This window comes from Lycorma delicatula, chromosome 8, assembly GCF_047948215.1.
Source record: "Lycorma delicatula isolate Av1 chromosome 8, ASM4794821v1, whole genome shotgun sequence".
NCBI lineage: Eukaryota > Metazoa > Arthropoda > Insecta > Hemiptera > Fulgoridae > Lycorma > Lycorma delicatula.
In genome coordinates, this window is record NC_134462.1 from 90,834,930 (window position 1) to 90,859,239 (window position 24,310).

The 24,310-nt window shown below is 28.5% G+C and overlaps 1 protein-coding gene across 3 annotated transcripts; it reads left to right on the top strand.

Moving 5' to 3' along the window:
- Positions 1 to 1,649: 1,649 nt before the first annotated feature.
- LOC142328745 (pyrimidodiazepine synthase-like) lies at positions 1,650 to 21,091 on the top strand. 3 transcript variants are annotated; one of them, XM_075372732.1, is made up of 6 exons: positions 1,650 to 1,839; positions 5,413 to 5,518; positions 10,254 to 10,473; positions 14,310 to 14,436; positions 16,282 to 16,397; positions 20,092 to 21,091. In XM_075372732.1, exons 1-6 carry the CDS (start codon positions 1,815 to 1,817, stop codon positions 20,212 to 20,214), a joined length of 717 nt encoding a protein of 238 aa, XP_075228847.1. In that variant the 5' UTR covers positions 1,650 to 1,814; the 3' UTR covers positions 20,215 to 21,091. The 3 variants fall into 3 exon arrangements, with proteins under 3 accessions (XP_075228847.1, XP_075228848.1, XP_075228850.1); XM_075372733.1 differs by lacking the exon at positions 1,650 to 1,839 and adding an exon at positions 1,916 to 2,040; XM_075372735.1 differs by lacking the exon at positions 1,650 to 1,839 and adding an exon at positions 2,135 to 2,261.
- Positions 21,092 to 24,310: the final 3,219 nt, after the last annotated feature.

A 24,310-nucleotide genomic window follows, 5' to 3' on the forward strand; every position in this document is an offset into this window, starting at 1 on the left:
TCCAAATATGCCCTGAAAAAAAAAAGTTCAAGACTCAGCCGTCCGCAACTGATGCTTACGGTTTTTTTTGGGAATCACAAGGCCCAGCACTGGATCATTATGAGGAAAGGGGCACGACAATAAACAGTGCGTGTTACAGTAAGATGCTTACTGCCAAGCTGAAGCCTGCAATTCGAAGCAAACGTCGAGGACTGCTGTCGAAAGGTGTTGTGTTGCACGACAATACCCGTCCACATACTGCTGCTCACACTGCTGAAACGTTCCAGAAATTCAACTTTGAAGTAGTGGCTCATCCTCCGTATAGTCCTGATCTTGCCCCTTCTGACTACCACTTGTTTGGTCCACTCAAAGAGGCATTAAGGGGCCGTCGATTTACCTCGGACGAAACAGTGAAAGAAGCGGTGCATTACTGGCTCGCAGCTCAACCTAAAAACCTTCTTATATGAGGGCATCAGGTAGCTTGTGCAACGATGTACCAAGTGCGTTGAAATGCAGCGGAATTATGTTGAAAAATGATATACTAGTAAGTTTCCTATTTGTATTGCAATAAAATTTATAACTACATTGCGGATAATAATTGACTTACCCTTAAATCAGCTATAGAACTGACGGCATCTAAAAAATACTGCATTGATGGAAAATAAGTCGATTCATTTTTAAAAAATATTAAGTGGGTTATTACATTTAAAATCAAATATTATTTTACCATCCACTAAAGCAATTTCGTAACCTCTAGCAAAACCGATCCTGTATTCAGGAGTTTTGTAAAAAAAATCTGAAATACCTAGAAGTACATTAATTTATTTCGAATGATATCAAGTCGAAGTTTTATTTTGTTATAAAAGACAACCACATTTATGCATCACACAAATTACTTTTTTTTAAAACCGAGCACCAAATTGAAGCACGGAGATATTTCTTAACATTAACAAGGTGTGACAATAATTAGGAATTGTTGACGTTCATGTAATTACCTAAATAAGGAAGGTTTTGTTTACCTGAATAGTCAATTACATTTTTGATTTCGTAGACTGGTGCTCACACTCACACTATTGAGAAGTTATGGTGAAGTCCGGTCAAAAGAGCGTTTTTTAGTCTCCTGGACTCCCGTTAAGAATTGCTTCAGAGGATGAATGAAATTGCATTTTTTTAAAAATGCAATGCCACACCGTGATTCGAACCTGATATCTCCGTCAAAAGAGCCCAGATTCGGTTAACTGAAAATATCATTTTGTGGGGCACCACGCTGAATTTTATTCAAAATTAAACATCCAAACCACAATGCTCGAATACATAACATCTTCACTGGGATTTCTCAGTATACAATTTCGAAACGGCTACCGCACAGAAGTTACGGAAGAGGATTTAGCACCAGATCATCGAGTCTTATCATATTAAATAAGTACAATTTTGAAGTTATTTCTTTCTGACCTTCAAAATTGTTAGACATGAAAAAGATTGTAGTTTCGTAATATGTTTAGAATTTTAAGAGAATCTGAGGTGGGTATATAATAACAGACAATTAAAATTAGTTGTGAACTAATGATTAGATTGTTGATTAGAGTAGTACATAGTTGAGAAGATATGATGTATTATCTTCTCAACTATGTAGTTCCTCTTGTAACTTAGTTTAGTATCTGACTTTGACGTTCGTAGCGCTAAGTATGATTAATAATTTAATATAGATATTGTTTCTGCTTATGAGAACATTTCATCACTAAAGTCTGGTCGCGTAACGTATGAATTTCAATTAACTGCCTGTTTTACTGCTGTTAATAAATTCGTTTACAGTAAATTTTTTGCATTATTCAAAAATGTCAGTTGAACATTTGAGTACAGGTAGGAATTATGCTTTGTGTTAATTTAATATGAACATAACCTACAGATGTTTCAGGATATGCTATTTAATTTAACTGTTATGAGTAGCTTTGTTGTAGTTAATATTTTTTTAAACTACTAAGTTGTAGTGGTGACGATTAGTTTGTTCCTGCAGTTTTACATGTTAGAACAATATTTGTCTTGCGTTTCATCTAATTAAATGTATTATTATCTTCAAAAATCTTTATTCATATTATTTTTACTGTGTCGGTAAAAATTTTAAGAACAGATTATAATTTATACAATTACGTAACGTGTAGGTTACGGGCATGGAGGTGGAAATATGTTTGTACTCGTGTATCCAGAATTAATCGCTGTTAAAACAACACAATTATTGATTGGTTTTGAGAAATAACTTCATAATTCGCTTTACTTATTTTACAGTTAATATATTCCTTACACTAGAATTAAAATTATAACAGTTAAAAAGTTAATAATTGAATTATAAAATATAAAAAAAAAAAATCTTATTTAACATTTTTTATCCATGTTGTTTGAAAATGGGTGGACTTGTTTACTAATCATTTCTAAAGCTGCATAATTTCTTATTATTGAAATGTACATTTTGTTTCTTGCTTATGGTGTTTACTCTTAATTTTTTATTTCATGAACACTTATTTAATTATTGTGGTTTCAGATATATTGTTCAATAAATAAACTTGGCTGGTATAGTTTATTTTTGGATAATTAGGTTTTTATTGGTTTTTTTTTATTCGTTCTGTGTTTGTTTGAAGTCTAGGATTGACCATAAGGGTCTCCTTCTTTCTTTATTAGTGTAAAATCAGTCTTAAATTTAAATCAATACATTCACTGTGGATTCTGTATGATAGAAATTAAGAAATTTTAACTGAGTAGAGCAGTGCTTGTTTTATTGCATGAAATGTTACTGAACATAAAAAAATACTGCAGTAATGAACTGCAAGTAATGAACTTTGAATAGGAATGAAAGATTAATAAAATATGACTATTGCATTAAAATCAGAATTTTATTCAAAAAATATTAATGGCGTAAAAGATGATGTTACCTTACATAAATTAATAAAACACAATGATTTAAGGATATAGTATCTGCAACCAATTCAATAAAATGCAAGAAAAAAATATTATAATGCCATTATTATTAAATCAGATAAATAAACACTCCTACACTCATTATAGAAAAAATACATAAATAAAATTAAGGACTACATTGATAAAAATAATTTCTGATAAGTAAAGGACTCCACTTATAAATATTTGAAAATACTTAAATCTGTATTACTTTGTTAAATCTAATAATACTAATTAACAGTACTCATGTGAGTTATTTAGAGTAAATTTGCTATGTACTTACAATGTAAATAATTGTAATGATTTGATTGATAAACTAAACACTTTAAACATTAATAATAATACTAAAACATTATTATATAAATATACGTATTGAAAATACCATAAACATTAAAAAAATTCAAAAAAGAAATAAATACTGAAATTAGGAAACAAAATTATTATAAAAGTACTGTAGATAGCTATTGTGTGACATTTTTGTGCAGTATTTAAAGAAATATACAGTATATGGTGTACCTTTTATGGATGACATCCTTTTAATATATAGAGTTGACATTTTAGTAGTATTTAACCTCATTGTAAAAAATGATGAACTACATTTACATTTTACTTGTAAATAAATTAAATTCAATAAAGATATATTATAGAAACTGATAATAGATCAGTAACCTTTTTCAGACGTTAACACATTAATGAAAACAATGAAATAGGTATAGTAGATTATAGAAAACAAATGCATCATAATATAACTATTAAGAGGGAATCAAGTCATCCCTTGCTACCCACAAAATAAACTCACACTATGCCATAATGCACAAAGCTTACAAATGAATACAAATAAAACAGAATTAGAAAAAGAAATTAATCATATTTATAGAAAAGCAAAATGGGTATAAGAATATTTTTATAGAAATTATTAATAAAAACTATGTTTAAAACAATACAAAAAATCATTAATTTCATTTGAAAATAAAAAAAGCAAATCTTTGAGTTATATTACATATAATTTTATCAATAAAAATAAAATAATTAATGTTTATATTATTGAAAAATTATAGTACATCTTTTAGACTAGCAAAATATTTGAATTATACTAAAATTACTTAACAGAATAAATTTAATAACAGTAATATATTTATATACAAAAAAATAATTGTAGGGAAATGTATGTTTGTAAACTAACAGAACAGAAATTTTTAGAACATGTGAGTGCATTCATAAATTAATAAAAGAAATTTTCAAATGTTGCAGATCTTATTATGCATAAACATAAAAAAACAAATATAAAAAAAAATTGAAATAAAAATAAATAAAACTATGATGTGTTTAAATTTGTGTACTTGTCTTGATATTTATTACAAATTTTAATTTAGTTGATCATGATAACTATCTCTTTTAACTAATAACAAATTTAATGCACTACTTTAGATATCATTTAAATAACATTATGATGAATCAATGGATTTGAAAAATTCTTATGTAAATTTGTTAATCTATTGTGTTTATAATCGTTTTTGTTGATAATTATTAATTGTGATAGACTAGACATGTTGTTGCATAAAATTATTTAAGTAGGAACAAATTTATGTATAAAGGTTTGTTTTTTGTTTATTTATTCAATTAGTCTGCTGCTTTAGGTTATTTTTTAATAAAGTATTTATCAATTATATGCATTATATAATGTGCAAGAGTTATCTTATATAAACTCGTCTAAAAATACTTACAGAGGTTTACTCTTCTGATTTGTTTTTTCTCTAATTATATTCATCAATAAAATGTTTCGATTACATTATAATATTATGCATGATTATTAATTTTTGTTGTCCGTCACTTAAATTAACATAACACATAGAAAAAAATAATTTTACAAGACACTCTTTTATCAGCTCTCAGTCATAAGAATTACCTTCAGAATCTCAGAAAAAACATAAATATCATTGGAAAGTGAGATTTTACTGTTTTCATGTCTATATGGTGTGAAAACAGTTATCTGGTTTCATACCATTTATCAAGTTGATCTAGTTTTATAATTTTGAAATTATTGTTGATTATGGGTTGTTATTTGTTGATTAATAATGTGTAGAAATTTTGGCACTCTTATTGTATAGACTTTTATCAGATTCCTAGTTTATATTTGACCAAAAATCAATTTGATTAATTTTTGGCATCCCTTATACAAATGTTATTTAATTTCTGCAGTAGATTCTTGCTGTTTGATTTGTTTACATTTTACTTGAAAAATGAAATTCATTGTAAGGAGCTGTACAACTTGTATACTACAACTAGTGACAAAGCAGTGTAATTGATTAATTATTATGGCTTCAGGTAAAAAAGTTATAAATTAAAACAAATGTGAGGATTGAATCAAATAAAAACAAAAAAATAACTTTCAAGAATAATAAAATGTTGGATATTGAAAAGATCTTATTTTTATTGTAGTATAGAATTTTTTTAATGTATTTGTATACATACTTATTTTTTTAGGTTCAACAAATCCATCTCTGGTTGAGAATAAATTGAGATTATATAGTATGCGTTTTTGTCCTTATGCTCAGCGGGTGCACTTGGTATTAAATGCAACAAAAATTCCGTAAGTATATCTGCATATTTTTTGTATTTTTCATATTTGTTTATTGTTATAATTAGTACAAGTAAAATAAATAAATTTTATATGTAATAAAGTGTAATTCTTATTGGTTATTCCTTCTCTGGATAGATTTTGGAGTACTAACATGCAACTTTTTTCATATTTACAATGTTACCTATTATGCATTTCCATATCAACTGATAAATATGCATATTATGACAGAATTATTCATACTCATGACAAAGACATGGAACAAATGTCAATCTCTGTGGAGCATCTCAACCTCTCATCCATGGGTCGCAAGTTCAAATCCAGTCTAACATGACATTTTTTGTATGCTGCAGAAATTCCATTATTTATTCCATAAAGGTTCAGTGTTAGGCTTTAAAGCTTAAGTGTTAATTCACTGGACAGATAATTATCAACACCATGTAAAAAAAAGCCTTGTAAAAAAAGCTAGCAGTGAATTAAATATTTTATGATGACTGAAAAATACAACATTCATATAAAATATTAAAAGAAAAACACTTTAATAGTGCAAGTTTTGAGTGTTTTATTTTTTACTTAAGACACAGTTGTTGAGAAATTTATATTGAAGCAATTAAGTTTAAACATCATCAACAGAAATTTAGTCACAATAATTTCATGCTTATTTTTATCCATTGCATAATTAATTCATTGATTTTATTGACACAGATATTAGAGGTCGAAGGTAGAGTTAATGTATTATTTACAGTCTGTTTTAAAGTTTTTTTTTTTTTTAGTTTAAATTGGAAGATTTTATTGCATATATGAAGTAAGTCTTCATAATTATTTCAGCTGTTCCACTGGTAAAAGTTTTATTAATTACCCTTTACACAGAAAGCAAGCATTTTGTGTTTATAAAAGCTCTGAAATTTAAAGAATATGGATCTGTCAAGTTAGAGGTTGTAAGTACCAACTTTGGTTTTTCTGTACATTAATGATTTGTCTACTTTTCTGGAGTACTATCAGTGATTAATGTTTGTAGATGAAGTTAATGTTTTTTTGCAGGAATGGTGAGTGGTTAAAGAATTCTGTCCACTTCCATGTGACGTGATGTGGTTTTTGAATGGCCAAATCTTCTGAGCTAACTGTCTGAAGCTGAATATAAATAAATGCAGTTTTAATACTCATGTCAAAAAAATATATCCTTCTGTTACTCAATTCACACAATTGCACAAGTATATTAGGCTACTTTTTTGGGGTGCTGTTTGATACCTAAAGAGGATGTTGAACTTTTAATTTGCAAAGCTAATAAAATTTGGGATCTTTCTTGCGATTGTGCTGTTTTCATGATGGGTAGCTGTTCTTTTCAGCTCTTTGTCCTGAAGTCTACATTCTGTATACTTACTGCTTCTGTTTGGAGCCCTTTTTTTCCAGAGTTGTATTTATAAAACAGAAAAAAACCTCGATCCAAATAAGAAGAAACAAACTAGCTAAAGGTGAAAAATTAACCTGGTACGCTTAGAATAAAAAAAAATGCCTATCAATAAACACAAAAATAAGAAACAACACAGTTATAAAACCAGAAACCACTTATGCAGCAGAAACCACTCTTCCACCTGAATGAACAATCAAAGACAGAGAAACTCTAGAAAATCTAAAGAAGAATTGGAAGAACCTCCATCAATAAAACGTACCAGAAAGATGGGCAGTGGTGGATTGTGTCCAACAAAGTCATGTACAAAGAATTAGAACCCATCACTGATACCATGTGTAAGAGAACACTAGGATTCTTTGGACATATGATGAGGATTCAAGACTTCTGAAACAGGTAGTGCAGTATGCTCGACTTGAAAAACACCAAGACAGGATGCAGATGGATCAGAAAAATAAGAGAGATGGATCTGAAGAAAATTGGCCTTACACCAGAAGACACCACAGATAAGATAAAATTAAACAAGATCAAGAACAAAAACATTCACTTCACACTCACAAGAAAAAACTTGCAACATGAACATTTTCAAATCGAGAAAGGGTACAAAGATCAGAATGTATGAAAAAGTACTGGGAAGACCGCAAGGCCAAAACAGTACCATCGAAGAAACTGATAATTGACTGACCAAAGTGATCCTATGTATTCATAAAAAATAATAATAGCAATAAAAAAACAGAAACAGATACAAACAAATTTTGTTAATTTGTTTTTGGAAGTTTGGGTATTTTTACCCTTTGTAGGTTTTCTGACTGATGATTTGAGGCAGTTTTTTGGGTTTCTTCTTGAAGGTTCATCGAGGTGTTTTATCCTTGCAACTGCAATATTATTATATACTGTGTTTTTAATAATCTTATTGATTTATGCTATCTTTTATTGTCTTTTAACCTGTTTATTCTTTCTCAAAAGGAAATGACCTTTTCTATATTTTTAGATGCGATTTCTACATTTCATTCTATCTTGTTGAGAATTTGTGCATTTTCAGTGTTGATTGTTACAGAGATCTTTATATTTTTTGTGATTCTTGTATTCAGTTTAAATCGATACCCTTTTAATTGTAACTTCAAGTGCTACCTTTACACAACTTAATGTTACAAGGCATATTCATAAAGTAAGGGCCATTTGGTCATTATAAAAAATTAACTCGTGAGCAAAGGTTTTACAGTTTTAGTTTATTTCATATTTACTTCACTTTTCCAAATAATCTCTATTCAGTTCTAAGCACTTTTTGTAACGCTACACCAGTTGCTTTATCCCCTCTGCATAGAAGTTTGTCACCTGGGAATTGAACCAGTTGACAATGGCAGTCTTGGGTTCCTCGTCGTTTTCAAACTGTTGTCCACCAAGCCACTTCTTGAAATGCAAGAAGTGGAAGTAGTTGCTAGGTGTAAGGTCGGGACAATTGTGTAGATAGAGATGTGTTCAACATGCGGAAATTCATCAGCCAGAGCACTAATCGTCAATCACCAATCACATTGCGGTTTTCAGTTCACTTGTTGAATGATTTGGTTGGTCTGAATATTAGGCCTGCTACTCCGCTCTTCCTCATGCACATTTATACAACCAGTGTTGAAGTCTCGACACCATTATCTAACCTTTTCTTCACTCATTACTGTAGGTCCATACCATAGGCCCAACTCCCGATGAATTTCAGCAGCTGAAGATCCTTTTGCACATAAAAATCAAATCACAGCGTGCACTTGACAACTGGTGGGAGAAACAATTGTCACAGACATTGTGATTTGCATTCACCGGCAGGCAAACGACTGCTAAATCAAAACAACTGCAGTGGCTTCATAAATAGCTTACACATGGCCCTACATACATGAAACTGCGTTTAGACCCACTAATATTTAATTTTAAGCCAATGGCTCTTTATGAATATGCCTGATATATAAAGATTACACAAGATGTGTAAAGTCACTTTTTTATAGAACTAGTAACTTTTGTGAATCAATTGAGGTCTTTGTTCATGGTCTTTCAGTTTATTAGGTTTTTAATAGTTGAACCTTTTACATTAGTAATAAGTCAATTTAGTTTTTTAAAAATTGATTAAATCAGTTTAGTTTTTTACTTTATTTATTTTTCTTTCTTTGTATAATTGATTTTTTTTTTTTTTGTAATTTGAGTTAAGAAAGCAAGCTTAGGGAGAAAACCTATCTACTTTCCTTTGTAATAAAAAAAAAAAAAATTTGCTTTTTAATTTAATGCTGTTTTGAATTAAAGGGGCTTTTTACATCATCATCTGTCTTTATATTAAAAGTTTCTGTAGGATTTTTTTCTATTGTAGAATACAAATATAAAAGAAAATCAGTATTATATTTGGAAAGGAGTCTTGTTGAGATAATTGGCATCTGTGGAGACATCGTGATAAAAAAAAGCACTAAACTTGAAATATTCCTGTAATATTTCTTCTTTTTTTTTGATGTGAAGGTAGGAATAACAAATAACTACTGTTAGTAATGATTTTACTAACTGTAATGATAAAAGTTAGTTCTGTAAATTTAAAGTAACTTACATAAAAAAGAATTTTAATTTTTATGTTAAGATATAGATTATATCCTTGCAATAAATGTATATTTGTTCTGTAATTACCTTAGACAACTCAGAATGTTGGTTAAAATGATCATTACTTAGTAGTATATACATGAAATTTCAAAATAAAAAGTTTAAAATTTGTGTAGTGGTATGTGTATATTATTTATGTTTGCTCTAATTAAATGTTTTTATTTCCTATTACAAATCTTATGATACATTTTTTGGTGGGTGTAGTTATTCGTTTTCCCAGTAATAATTTTCATAAAAAAAAAAATGGTTTATTGTTAAAACAGGTTTTTGTATTTGAATTATGCTGCCTGAGCTTGAGATATTATCTGACTTGAAATTTAGATGGTTTTTATCATATTTAACCACATCATAATCTTTTTTGACATTTTTTCAAGATTTTATGGAAAAAATTATTTTTACTTATTTTTTTTAGTGATTTACGTACAGGAACTGGTACATTGAAAAAACCTCAGGCTTAGGTATTTTACCTTCTCACCTTTTAAATTTCAGATTGAGTTTAATACTCCCTGTGGTGTTCCAGATGTCATATCATTTTTATTTTTATTTCGTTTTATTTATAATTTTTAAACATTTTGATGATAGTGTTAATAAAATAACCAATTTAAAATATTTATGATATTTAATAGGTATTTATTATTACAATAAGTTTTGTTATATTAAAAAATTAGTTTTATAAAAATTAATCTTATGATGTGTGTCTGTATGGTGTTTCAGATATGATGTTGTTTACATTAATCTCATTACTAAACCAGAGTGGTATGTAAAAATGATACCGACCGGTAAAGTACCAGCTCTTATTGTGGATGATTGTGATTTGTATGAAAGCCTGATTATTTCTGAATTTTTGGATGAAAAGTATGGCGACTCAAAGCTTGTTTCTGATGATCCTTTGAAAAAAGCTAAAGATAAAATACTTATCGAAAATTTCAGCAAGGTAACTTTTTGTTTTTTTTAGTTTTCAAATGTGGAAATTTACTCTGAAGAAATTTCAGTGAAAATTAAAAGCTTGTACTTAATAATCCCCTTGTATTAATATTTAATTGTTTAAGATTACTTTTATAATTAAGATGATTTTAGGAATAATCTTTTCTTATGTTATATAAGATTCATTTAATGATAAAATTGGTCTGCATTTATTGCTGATGCTTTGCATAAATATGTACTGCTATCTATTCTTTACGCCTACTACTACTAGGAGGTTGATCAAATATTTCTGAGACTATCAGTAGTGTACAGATGAAGATTATAACAGGACCTCAAACTTGAGCAGAGAGCAAATATATATATACATACTAATGTATATAGACAGCATTTTCAAAATCCTTGCAAAAACTTGAAACTCACAGATTGTAATCACTAAATACCTTATTGCAAGGTGACCTTGCAATAGTCGGATCATCCTGCAGCTGGAAAATGAAGTGGTTAACATTAACTCAAAAAAGCCCTCATAAAAATTTGAATAACAAAGTTTTAATTGACTACTGGCGTTAAAATTGTATTTTTATGACATATATGTAGATTGAGTAAAACTGATAGTTTTTAATAATTATTTATTGAAACGGTTGATAATGTATAATACTATGTATAATACAGGGTTCCCATATAAAACCCATCAATCACTCATCCATGAAATTTCAAAAGTCAAGTTTACTCCCTTACTCGTTACTGAAATGGACTCGTCCAACATCTGAACATCGCGGCGACGAAGTAGAATACTACCGATAGTAACAACAAAACGTTCAGTGTATTGCTAGAGACAAGATGGTGTTTTCGCTAGATGAACGTGTTTTCATTGTTGAGTCGTACTTCAGTACGAAATCAGTGGTTGTGATGCAAGATTTGTTTCGCCATAAGTACCCAGATATACCAGCTCCTAACAAAACATCAGTATTAAGGTTAGTTGCAAAATTTAGAGAGACTGGTTCTGTTAATAACAAGGAACACAAAATATCTGCGTCAGTGTTGAATACAGATACAGTCGCTAAAATCAAAGACCGATTACTCGCCTCTCCAAATAAATCGATCAGACGTTTGTCTGTTGAAATTAATTTGTCTAAATCATCGGGCGACCAAACAATTACAATTACGACCTTATCACATTCAAACGGTTCATCGACTTCTTGAGCCCGACAAAGAAAAACAGCTACAATATTGTCAACGGTTCTGTCGATTTCTGCGTGAGGGAATTAATGTTATGGATTCGTTATTTTTCACAGATGAAGCACAGTTTAATTTGGATGAAAAAACAGTAGAATTTGGAGTGCTGAAAATCCCCATGTTTATCACGAAAAACAATTACACCCGCAGAAGTTGGGCGTGTGGTGCGCGATATCGCGGAAGAAAATAATCGGTCCTATTTTTTTTGAGTACACCATTAATGCAGAACGATATCAGGATATTTTATTTCAGTTCATTGCACTCTTGGAAGAGGAAGACAGACACTGCTGGCTACAACATGACGGTGCGACATCACACTACACAGGTTCAACTTCTGATTTCATTGAGGAATTCTTTGGTAATCGTGTTATCAGTCGAGGCTTGTGGCCACCAAGATCTCCAGATTTGACTGCGGCAGATTTTTTTCTATGGGGTTACCTCAAAGAAAAAGCCTACAGCAACAAACCACGAACACTTGAACAATTGAAAGTCAATATTGAACAAGCTGTATTAAATATCCAGCCACAAACTTTGAAAAAAGTTGCAAGAAACGCTGTAAAAAGAATTGAAGCTTGTATTCAAGAAGATAGCGGCCACTTCCAACATTTACTCTAAATGTAAGGTAATGGATGGTAATAATAAAAATTACATTTACACATGCCTTTTTATTATTTCAATACCTCCCAATATAAGGTTGGGTTGCGTTTTATATGGGGCATCCTGTATATGTATAATGCTGTACTACTTCTTGGCTAGGAATTAGAAAATTAAGCAATAGTTGACCATAATAAAGCTTCTATTGAAATCACAAAATTAATAATTCTGAGTATCAGGTATAATACCAGTTTGCAATTGTTTAGAAGATGATTTTTTGACACTTTTTTTGAGTGTGCATTGTATAAAAAAATGTAAAATACTTATAGTTCCACCTAATTTTCAAGAATTTCTATCATCTTAGCACAGAGGTGAAAAAATAAATTTTTTTCTAATATACCCTTTTTAATACCATGCAAATTTTAGTCTAGGTATTCTCACGTACTGAAATGGTTTTTGTATTTTCTAGTTCAGAGATAATTTATTTTTATAAAAAAACATTATGATTGAGAAATGGATGGCCCTTACCTGGTGCAGTTGACTCTTGTAGCTGATGCAGTGCACCAAATTTTATGGTTATATTTATTGTCCAGTAACCATACTTGCAATATGTGCAGTCTCCTATATCAGACACGCCTTTTTTTGATAAATAAACAATATACATGTTTAAGATAAGATGCATACAAAAAAATGCACTGTAATAAAGTGTCTTTGAATAATTGTATTTATGCATAATATTTTTGGATGTTTCAATGAGTATTAAATATAATGTAATATTAAGCCAAATCTCAGAAAACCATTTTTTATATAAATACACATTGTGTTTTATTATTACTGCTTCTTTAAAGATTCTGTAAATGAACTATACTGAATAAAAACAACTTGTATGTATTTTGTAATAATAATAATAATATAATCAGTGCCAGATAAGTTATCATAGCTGATGATGGAAAAGATGGAAAAAACTTGCATTAACCCAAAAAAAAAAAATTATAAGCATTTCGTCAACAACCTGTTGACATTTTTGTCATTCTGTTACAAGAAAGTTAATAATAAAATGAAAAAACAATCAATAGTGCTTTGTCATTTGTTACAATCAACATTTTTGTCATTCTGTTACAAGAAAGTTAATAATAAAATGAAAAAACAATCAATAGTGCTTTGACGTAAAATTTTTGAAGAAATTCTGTTGAAAACTCACTAAAGTGAAGAGATTTAATAGAAAAAAATGGCAATTAAAAAAATCTAATTTTCAAATTAGTGTATGCAGTATAAACTTTTTTATAAATATACCAGTTGTCTTCATTTTTATTCATATTAATCTGATTTTAAAATTCTTTATCAAGTTGTAGCATATTATTTAATAATAGATAGCAGGAAATGCAAGTTTTAACAGTGGTATAATTTTTGTGGGTTTTAATTATGAGATTACTATAACATGAATAATAAAATTGAGGAAAATGAATTTATCAGGAAGGATGTAAAGCATTTTCTGCAAAACCACAGGAATAGCAAACAAAATGTTAATTCACTTAAAAATTTTATGAATCAAGAAAACTTAACAAGTTATAAAATTTGAATACTTTTTAGGAACATTTTATTTTAAAAGATATAATATATATATTAAGATATTGAAATATATATATGAAGATATAATGGACATTTTTTTAATAAGTAGTTTAAAAACTTATATTTTATTAAAAGTAATAAATTTAACATGAAAGTGTTCAGGTCCAAATTCAAGATTGATTATTGTAGGTTAATATATAAGATAAAATATTTAATTTTCGCCTGTTACCCGTGTGGATGTCAGTAACCTATGTTGGGCACAGTCAACATGTACTGGTTATTTAAATTTATTTTCAGATGTAACCATTTCTTATTCGATGCATTAAAATAACACTATGGTCACGTACACCTTTTTTATCAGATTCATGATCATCTAAAACTAAAAAATCATATATTTAATTATCACACAATAATTTTTAATTTGAAATTTGGATTTCTCTTTATCTGCAGGTTTCATCAGTTATGTACAAGATTTATTTTGCTCCAGAAATGGACCAGGAATTATTTAATGATTTATTAACTGCATTGGAGCCATTTGAAGCTGAGTTGTTATCGCGCAGTACTGATTATTTTTCAGGTATCATAGAAATAAATTTTATTAGTTGTGTTTTCATTTACTATAAGTATTAAAATAAATTATTAAATTGTTTTAATTTTTAGTTAATGCTTAAAACAAAACGGGTATAATTAAATGTAAATGGGAGTCATTACTTTAAGTACAGATAAATAAATTTGTTTTTTGAAAGCATTTGTTTTATTTGTATTAAGCTTGATCAGTCAAACTACCAGTTGAATTATATGTTGTATGGTCTTGGGTTTGTTCCCAGTATACGGTGATATTTTTTCAATTTTATTTCATGATCATAAATAGTCATTGTGTTCTGCTTCTTTGACGTTTTACAGCCCTTCATTGTTCATAATTCTGTGCCAGTTTGTAGTGATATCATCATATCTTTCTTCAGTCTTAATTAAATCTGTCATCTCATGCCTTCTTCTTCCTCTTTTCTTCTCTCCACCCATCATTCCCTCAATCACAGTCTTCAGCAGATGTTTTCTTACTTTTCTCATCACATCATATTGCTTTCTGTTTTTCATCTTCTACTATAAAAGAAATGAAATAGAAAAGTTTCTATTTCATTTACAAACAATAATACCCCTTATCATCATGCATTATACTATTCTCTTCCTCTAGCTCCAGTTTGTCTTCCCTTGGCCTATTCTCCCTATCTTGGAATACTTCCATGTACTCTTTCTGTCGCTTTATAATCTCTATTGATTTGTTCATTGTTCTCCCACTTTTAGTTTATATTTTAAACCTTTCCTCTCCTTGAACATGAAATCTACCTACATTTATCCATTTCATTGCATTTTCTCCTGATTAATTTTTCTTTACCTTTACAAATCTCTCTTCTTAGCTCATCATTTAGCTTTCTGTATTTTCTACCTTTGTCTTCTTTTATGCAGGCATTTTTCCATCTGCATTTCATTCCTTTCTAATAGATAATAGATTAGTTTCTCTTTAAATAAATTATTATTAAACGAATTGTTGCTTTTGAAATTATATTTCTTTTTGGAATAGAAGTATCAATAAGTTCATCCAATAACAAGATTTTGTTAAGTATGATATTATGCTGTTATTCAAGATACCAGAGATAAAATTTTTCAAATCTGTTAAAGAAATGACCAAATTTAACCTACAAGAAAATATGTATTACTACGCAGGATTTTACCTCAAAGAAGTAAGTAAATAAAAGAGTAAATAACTTTGAGTAATTTAAACTTAATATTAGATAAAACAAAAAGTAACAGGAATAATCGAATGTGAAAGCAAAGACATTGTTTTGCGTAAGGTAGTGAAATGTAAAGTTGAAAATATTTTAATAGTTAATATAGATGATTTTATATTTATAATAATATGAGCCAGTTGAGGAAGTCAAAATAAGAATTAATAAGCTTTTTATAATTAGTTGATCCATTTTCCATGTATGTTTTTCATCACCCTTTTTTCTTTGTTGATCATAAAAAACATCTCATCATAAAACACAGTTAATCAACAAAGAAAAAAAGGGAAATGAAAAACATATATGGAAAATGGAACAACTAATTATAAAAAGCTTATTAATTCTTATTTTGACTTCCTAAACTGTCTTATTATAGATAAATATAAAATCACCTCTATTAACTATTAAAATATTGTCAACTTTACATTTCACTACCTTAAGCAAAACAATCTCTTTGCTTTCACATTCGATTATTCCTGTTACTTTTTGTTTTATCTGATATTCAGTTTAATCATCATAAAATACCTTTTGTGATGAAGTAAATTATAAAAACAAATAATTGTACTTCTTTCATTAGTAATGATGTCATAATATGAAAGTTACTGATTATAATGTAATAAACATTAAATTTTTAATTTCAGGAAATAGTCCAGGAATGGTTGATTATATGATTTGGCCTTGGTTTGAAAGAATGGATGTAATTCCATTGCTCACTGGTCCTGAGTATTCTATATCCGATGCAAAACTCCCTAATTTGGTAAGTACAGATAAATTTGCAATTAATAACTTGCCCAGAAAGGCAGCGAGACCGCTCGTTTGTCAATAATATTGTTAAATGTATACTTATTTAATTACTGTCATAAGCTGTGTATAATTAATTACAATAAGTAAGCTAAAAATTGTAAGTAAAATATATGTGTATTCAGTGAACAGAAATGAAGATTTATATAACCTTATTAATTTCTTGATTGTATTGTGCTTTAGACAGTCACCTGTAGTATTGCAGTGAGTAGGTTTTCTAAGATTCAATCATAGTAAAAGCAGTTATGTTTTTATGGATTTGAATACTAGATAGTGGATACCGATGTTCTTTGGTGGTTGGGTTTCAGTTACCACATATCTCAGGAATGGTCAACCTGAGTCTGCAAGACTACACATCATTTACATTCATACATATCATCCTCATTCATCATCTGAAATTAATACCTTATAGTGGTTCCGGAGGTTAAAACAGAAAAAAGAGAGGAGTAAGTTTGTAAGGTCATGATATTTTGCCAACCATGTTGTACTCAGTTCAGATTGTGCCGTTCTCAGTTAACTGGTACTGGATGAATTTTATACATTCTTACATTGTTAATTTAATTATATTATAATTACTTCTGTGAAATCACTCATCAATTTAATTATTTCTATCTATTTATTAAAAGTTTACAATAGATTTAATCAGAAATAGTCTGTAACTTGAGAAAGGATCTTACCTCAACTTTTAGCTTGGTTTTTGTGTCATCTCATGGCAGCAAACACAGTTGCCATCCCACTCTTGAGTTCCAATAAAGATGTATGATATTTTTTTTATATTCAAGGTGACAGTAGAGAATTACAAATAGAACTATGTTAGGGTTGGGGGTTGTTAAAGTACCTACAGTTGGAAGAAGGGATGAATATAAGTAAAGAAGAAAGCTGATCAACCCACAGAGGGACTGGCTTTTGTCAGCATATGTTGAGAATGATTACCTTACTGCCTTTGATCATTGGTTATTAGTTACATTATATACTAATCGTTTTTGTACTCAATACTTCTTACCTATTTGTTTGATGGTAGATGTGTCAAATTGAAAGCAGGAAAGTAATCATATTGATTGGTTGCTTACAACTGTTAATTTTGTTTCATCAATTCAGTAATTATGTCAGTGAAAGTTTTGTAAAGCTCTTTTCTCCTTTATGTACTTTATTGCACACCAAATGAGATTTTGTCTGATAAATTAATACTTTTTTTAAGAGTCAACAAGATGTTTTTTATTATTATGTGAGAAATTGAATTTATGATTATTAGATAATTAAAAGATGATTATTAACACTGGTGACAGCATTGGTGGCCAAATTCGGTACTAATGAATTACATGAGTCAAAATGTCATGTGTTTTACTGTGCGAAACATTAACCGAATCTGTAAATTATCAATAAAATTTTATATGCTTTTAAAGTTGTGAAGTCCTTTTTGAATCACCTGATATTCCTACATACCTTCATTCTCAAAACTCACTGGACTTCTGAAATACATAAAATAAATAATCCTATAAGACTTTAATAAATTTTAAAACAGCCATAGTTCATATTTCATAGTTATAATACTTTGAATAAAAATGAATCTTATCTATAAACATAATGTAAAAAAAAAAATTGTTACATAGTCATGAATAAATTAATTTCTTGTAATTTTAATACAAAAATAGTAAGTAATGAATGTCGTAATATGCCAATTGACAAAACAATAAATAATAAAAAAAGTAGATGAAATGAAATCCAGAGTACACCAATGCATTAATCACTATTATAAGAAACTAGAAAAAGATGAACTTACAGCCTGCCGTGAAAATGTTACATGATTTATTTCATTACAGATGATTTTGTGAAATGTTTTTCCCAATTGTAACTAAATAACGTTCATGAATTTAGCATACTAACAACAACAATAAAAACTTTTACAATGAAAGTTTCAAAATCCTGAACATTTGTAGCTGTTTCTTGAGTTGTGATTTTTTAATACAACTCTAACCCCCAACGCTTTCTTTCTTATCCCCAAAACACAAATATAATTTTAGATAAGTCATTTGTATCAAGAAGTATAAATCAATCGAATGAATGAATCGTTTGAGAAGTATAAATCATTCAAACAAAAGAATTGATCGTACACTGTGTGCTGCCACCTGGCGCACCACCATTGGCCTGTTCTGCGCCTGTAGCGGCTAAAATAAAAATGTAAGCACATACAACAAACAAACTCACTCGCCATCCTTTCTTTGTGTTTGAGAATGATTGCTATTCACAAACAGTAGGCTTATCAATGGGATCATAACAGAAAAACACATTTTTTAGATATTGAAATTGAAATAAACATAAGCAATTTAATAGAAACATCAGTTTAGCAAAAACTCGCAACAAATAATATTACAATACATTACATTCTAACCACATACGGTCACAAAAATTATAATTAATATGGTATAGGTTTTACTTATCTTTGGTGGTTTGTATTTCATATAATATTTTAATTTATTAACAAAGTGGTCAAATATGTTAATGAATTATTTGAATATTCAAAAAAATTAGTATATATATATATATATATATTACTGAAATTAATATTTTTAATTTTTATTATGCAATAATGGAATTACTTCAATCATGACTGAGGTTGAGGATGCGGGATCTCACAAAAGTACTTTCATGAAGAATTGTGGTAGTATATGTCTTGTCTCAATGTTTTGTACTGGGTGATTCATTTATTAAAATAGATACATATATATTATATATATAATTTTTTTTTAATAAATCTGAATGTAATTTCATAACTTGAATTGTATATACTTATGTAGAATCAGCTCTTAAATAAATGTAATTAATAAGTTTTCCGATTTTCAAATAAACTATGAATCTGTGGTTTTGATAGAAGCGTTAGAAGATTTTTCCCTGTCTTACAGTCTTTCATTGTAAGTCACAACATAGAAGGTCTGTTCAAAAAATATCTGATCTTAGGGTACAAAACTAAAATATCTTCTATCTTTTGTTTTAGCTCTTAATTCTCTCAAAATATGATCTCTTTTATCCCCAGTAATTTGTAATTAAAAACCTTAATGAGAATCTTGATTTAGGGTCGTCCCCACTTTCAATAAGTCCCTCACTTTTCATAATATCATCTTTGTTCTCAACCTACAATCTTTCAGGTGGCATTTTTAGCTTGAAAAACAATAAAAAAATCACATGGAATTATGTTTATTTAAAATGTTTTAGGCTAGGTTCAACAATGGACTTTACGATCCTACACATGCTCAAATCATGTGTTTTTACTGAATTTTTTTAAAGATTGTTTTTTTTTTACTGAACTTCATAAACACATGAAATTTACTGAACTTCATAAACACCTTATCACATGTGAAATGATATTATGATGTTACACAAAATCAACTGACATTTACTGATAAGGCTAGGAAAAAAGATGCAAGTGTTCAAAGTTTAACTGTGACAGTATGTTTAACCTTAACTTTTAATTCTAGCTGCTTTCCTAGGAAAGAAACAACCTTTTATATCTAAACTTTTTACTAATGTAAGTTGTATGAGATTTTTATAAAAGATATTTTATAATAACAAAAATGTATTTAAAAATGATATCTCTGAAATAAATTTCATGTTTTTTTTTGTGTATAATTAACACTTTGGTTTTATGTTGACAGATGAAGTGGAGAAAACGTATGTTAGAAGATAAAGTAGTGAAAAGCCATTATTTAACTTCAGAACAGCATGCACACCATCTTAAGATGCGTAAAGCTGGTACTCCTGATTATATTATTATTTAAATTCACAGATTTATTAAATACTGTTACAGGTCACCGTCATAAAAACTGGGAAATAATAAATAAAAGAATTTCATCTTATATACATAATTCACAATAATTGTACTTTGCTAGTTATTGAATAATAAAAGAATTTCATCCTGTGTATGTAATAATTCACAATAATTAAACTTTACTAGTTACTGAATAATAAAACTGTTTTTTGTAATGTTACTGCTTTCTAAGCATGGAGTTATTTTTATTAAATTTCTATACTTTTTTTGATGAAATGAACTACAAAAAATATAGGTTAAGTTGATTATGGATGTTTATCGTTTAATTATCAGATTCCAAAAATTTTCTAAAACTGTTTTTTTGTCATACTCGTCTCTCTATTAATTTAAAGTTTTTCAAAGCTATTTTAACAAACAAAGTTTTTGAATGTCCAACTACATGTAAGACAGTGATGAAGTAAGAAATTAATATTAATGTACTTATTGTAATCCAGGTAAATAAAAAATATCTTGATTTGTATGTTGCTGAAAACCTTGATGTTTGCTAATATATTTTATGAAATAAATGTTTAAAATTGTGACTGAGAGAGGCAAAGAGAGAGGTTAAAATAAAAATTTACTTTAAAATATTCATTTGTATAAGTCTTTACAAATGGTTAAATAAAGTAATTGTATTAATGTGTGCTTAAAATTGTGTTATTTGAATCTCTTGTTTTTTACTTGTACTTTGCTTTAATGATTTAGTGCCTTAAATATTAAAACAGCTTTCTTTATTATTGGAATGGAAGAATCTTTCTTTGTTATTAATGATAGTATTTTTTTTTAACTTAATATTTATATTATTTGTTATGTTTTTTTTTTTTAATAAATCTTATTTACTTGTAATATTTCTGTCTTTGGTTTCTTTTTTTAATCTTTTCTTTAAATCTGTTACTGATTTAAATGAATTATTAATTGCTTCACCCAGGTTAACCTACATCATTAGAAAGTTCAGATTTCAATATTTTAATACTTTAGATTCTAAGTCTAGAATTTACAACACATTGGTTTATTTTTCATTGTAGTTATATTTATTTATGTTCACTGTGGTTTTTTGCGTGCATATAAAAAGCACCTGTATATTAATTCAGTAAATTGCAGCAATATTATTACAACAGCATAGTTGCTGTAATTATATTGCAGCATACACTACTTAGAAGAATTTATTTTTTTAATTGTTTTATTGTATATTAATTTTATATTTTCTTTTGCTACCAAGAATCTACATCTTAGGAGGTTTTGTTTTTTACATGTTAACATTTCTACTAGTGAAATTAATTTGAGTTCACTATTTGTTTTATTTTCCTTTTGAAAATTAATTTGAATATGTATACATAAAAAAAGAAGAATTTTCAAACTAAATAATCAGTATTTTTAATGATATGACTGTATGGTCACACAGATTGCATCCATCTGGCCTTTCCTTCTTTTTCACGAGTTCCATGCTGTTATGGCAATTTTTTGTCAATCTAATTTTATGCGAGAAAGTCGAATTGGTAAAAATTTTGTAAAATGTCAAAATGAGGTCGGTACTCGTCACATGTTTGGTTGTCATGGCAACATGGTAGTCTGCTTATGAGAAGTTACATTCGTTTGGTAAAGTCGCACATGACAATGCAATTAATATTCGGATGGTAAACAAAAATAATTATTATTTTGAACTTAACAACTGTTAATGTTTTTACTTTTAGAGCATATTTAATCGTGTTCGTTCTTCATTACATAAATATTGTTAGTTTGTTATTGTTTTCATTTGGTCCAAACAAAAGAATAACTTTTGTGTTGATTTCAGTTGTTTGTTATTGTTTTCATTTGGCCCAATAACAAAGCGTTTTGTTTCAGTTGTTTATTTAGTTTTTTTACAATACTGTATTTATTGGTGTGTTGCACAGTACGTAGATGAGCCAAGAACATTGTGCATTTATCATTGTTTTTAGCTGTATGTGACGTTTGGATGGTAACACTATGCTTATTTCATCTTCATGTTTTAGTTTTCTTTGTTCCGGCAATATTTATTAGAGAGCTGCTATAACACGCAAAATGAGCAGTGTATTTTGAACACCAAGTGAAATTGATCACGAACTTAAGGATGTTCAATCTGATTGTGATTTGTGTACCTAAATTTAACTAACTATCAGTTTCTTGCCAAAAATCATGAAATTTTCAGGTGTACACAAAACAGGACAGCAATTCTAAAAATCATGATTCTATAATAAAATTTTTTCTTGATTTTAAGTTAAGTGACTTCAAACTTATTTTTTAAGGTTTTTTCTGTTTTGGGGTTCTTTAAACTTTAGAAAGGTTTTTGAATAAGGTATGACCACAAAAAAACATTTCTAGTTGATAGTGCATTGATTTTTCTACAATTAATTAAAAAATGCAAATTTTTTTTTGCATAAGCTTACAAATAGTCCGTAGGACACAATAATATAAGCATGTGATTTTTTTTTAACAATCTCCAAAAAAGGTCTGGTCCCGCAAATGTGTACTACTAAACAGCATTAAATATAATCATAGAAGTTATTATAAATAATTTGTAAAATAAATTGTTTTCAATACTAGATGTTTGTAAATAATAAGCAGGAGCATATATATATCACAGTTGTCATATCAGATGAGAATGAAATAAAAATGTATTCTGGTTCAGGTACCCTGACCATGATTAAAGACTGGGACAATCAGGATGTAATTTCTTTATGGCATTATCATTATTCTAAAATAGGAATTATCAGCTGTTATTCACCCAAAGTGATTTTCAAAGATCAAATAAAAATGATCAAACTTGTTATTCTGTGGTAATAAAATTACATTTATTCATGAAAACAAATTTCACGTGTCACGAACATACTGTTATCAGTGTGCTGATATAATTCCTGTGATATAATTAATGTACCATGGGAGTATTATTATTGTATATTTTTATACAATTATAATATATATATATATATATATAATATTTTGTTTCTTTTTAATTTTTTGATTAATTAAATCTGTTTATAAAAAGTAAAAATAATATCAAAAATAAGGTTTATTTGTGATGAAACATACAAATTTGAGAGAAAGGGTTAATTGTATTTATAAAATTTTATGTGATGTGTAAGAAAGACTAATACTGGTAAGCTGCTTTTTTGACGTTTTCAAGAGAATTATTACAAAAAAAAAATCATTCAATGAAGGTGGAGGGCAGAAAGTAAAGGTCCTTTGAGAACCCTGTATCTATTCTTTGATGCTCATTTATTTCTGGAGAAAAGGCATTTTTTATTGTAGTGTCTATTTAAGCTGTTTGATACGAAAGATACTTACCCTGTTGGGGTAAAAGGTCCTGATCTCCTGAAGAGTCTTGATGAGAATGTTGCTTTCTGTCTTAGAGAACCTTTACCTATTCTTTGTAGGGTTTGTCTCATACTGCAGCTCCTCTGAAGATAGATAATTTTTTTTCGTTACCCACCTCTCATCCTTTATATTAGATCTATACTAAGGATGCTAAGACCTATAAAGTCACTCTCTTCTTTGTTTTATCTGTGTTGAGGGTACTGCATATGTATCGTCTATTTCTGGAAGCTGCACAGTAATTATAAGAGCAATGTTGAATTGTCTACTGGTTAAAGTTGAGCCTCATAAACCTTCCTAAAATGCAGTTCGATCATATCATATGGACTTCTTTATTATGTAAATAGTTTTGTAGACTTGTAGCGCTTCTTATTACTCTTGAAGTTAATTATTTGGGAACTTATTGTTTTATTTTAGTCTTGTTAAAAATATTAAACGAATAACATTAAAACTAAATCTATATAAGTAAAACTTCAACTTTAATTAATCATTATAAATAATGTAAAATAAATATAAATAAAATGTAAAATTAAATAAATGGTCTCTGGAACCACCGTAAGGTATTACTTCAGATGATTAATGAGGATGATATGTATGAATGTAAATGAAGTGTAGTCTTGTACAGTCTAAGGTTGACCACTCCTGAGAAGTGTGGTTAATTGAAACTCCACCACCAAAGAACACTGGTGTCCACGATCTAGTATTCAAATCCATATAAAAGTAACTAACTGCCTTTA

Coding starts and splice junctions, on each gene's coding strand:
- LOC142328745 (XM_075372732.1), top strand. CDS start 1,815: ATGTCAGTTGAACATTTGAGTACAG. Junction 1,840..5,412: donor AGTTGAACATTTGAGTACAG/GTAGGAATTATG, acceptor TTATTTTTTTAG/GTTCAACAAATCCATCTCTG. Junction 10,474..14,309: donor TTATCGAAAATTTCAGCAAG/GTAACTTTTTGT, acceptor CTTTATCTGCAG/GTTTCATCAGTTATGTACAA.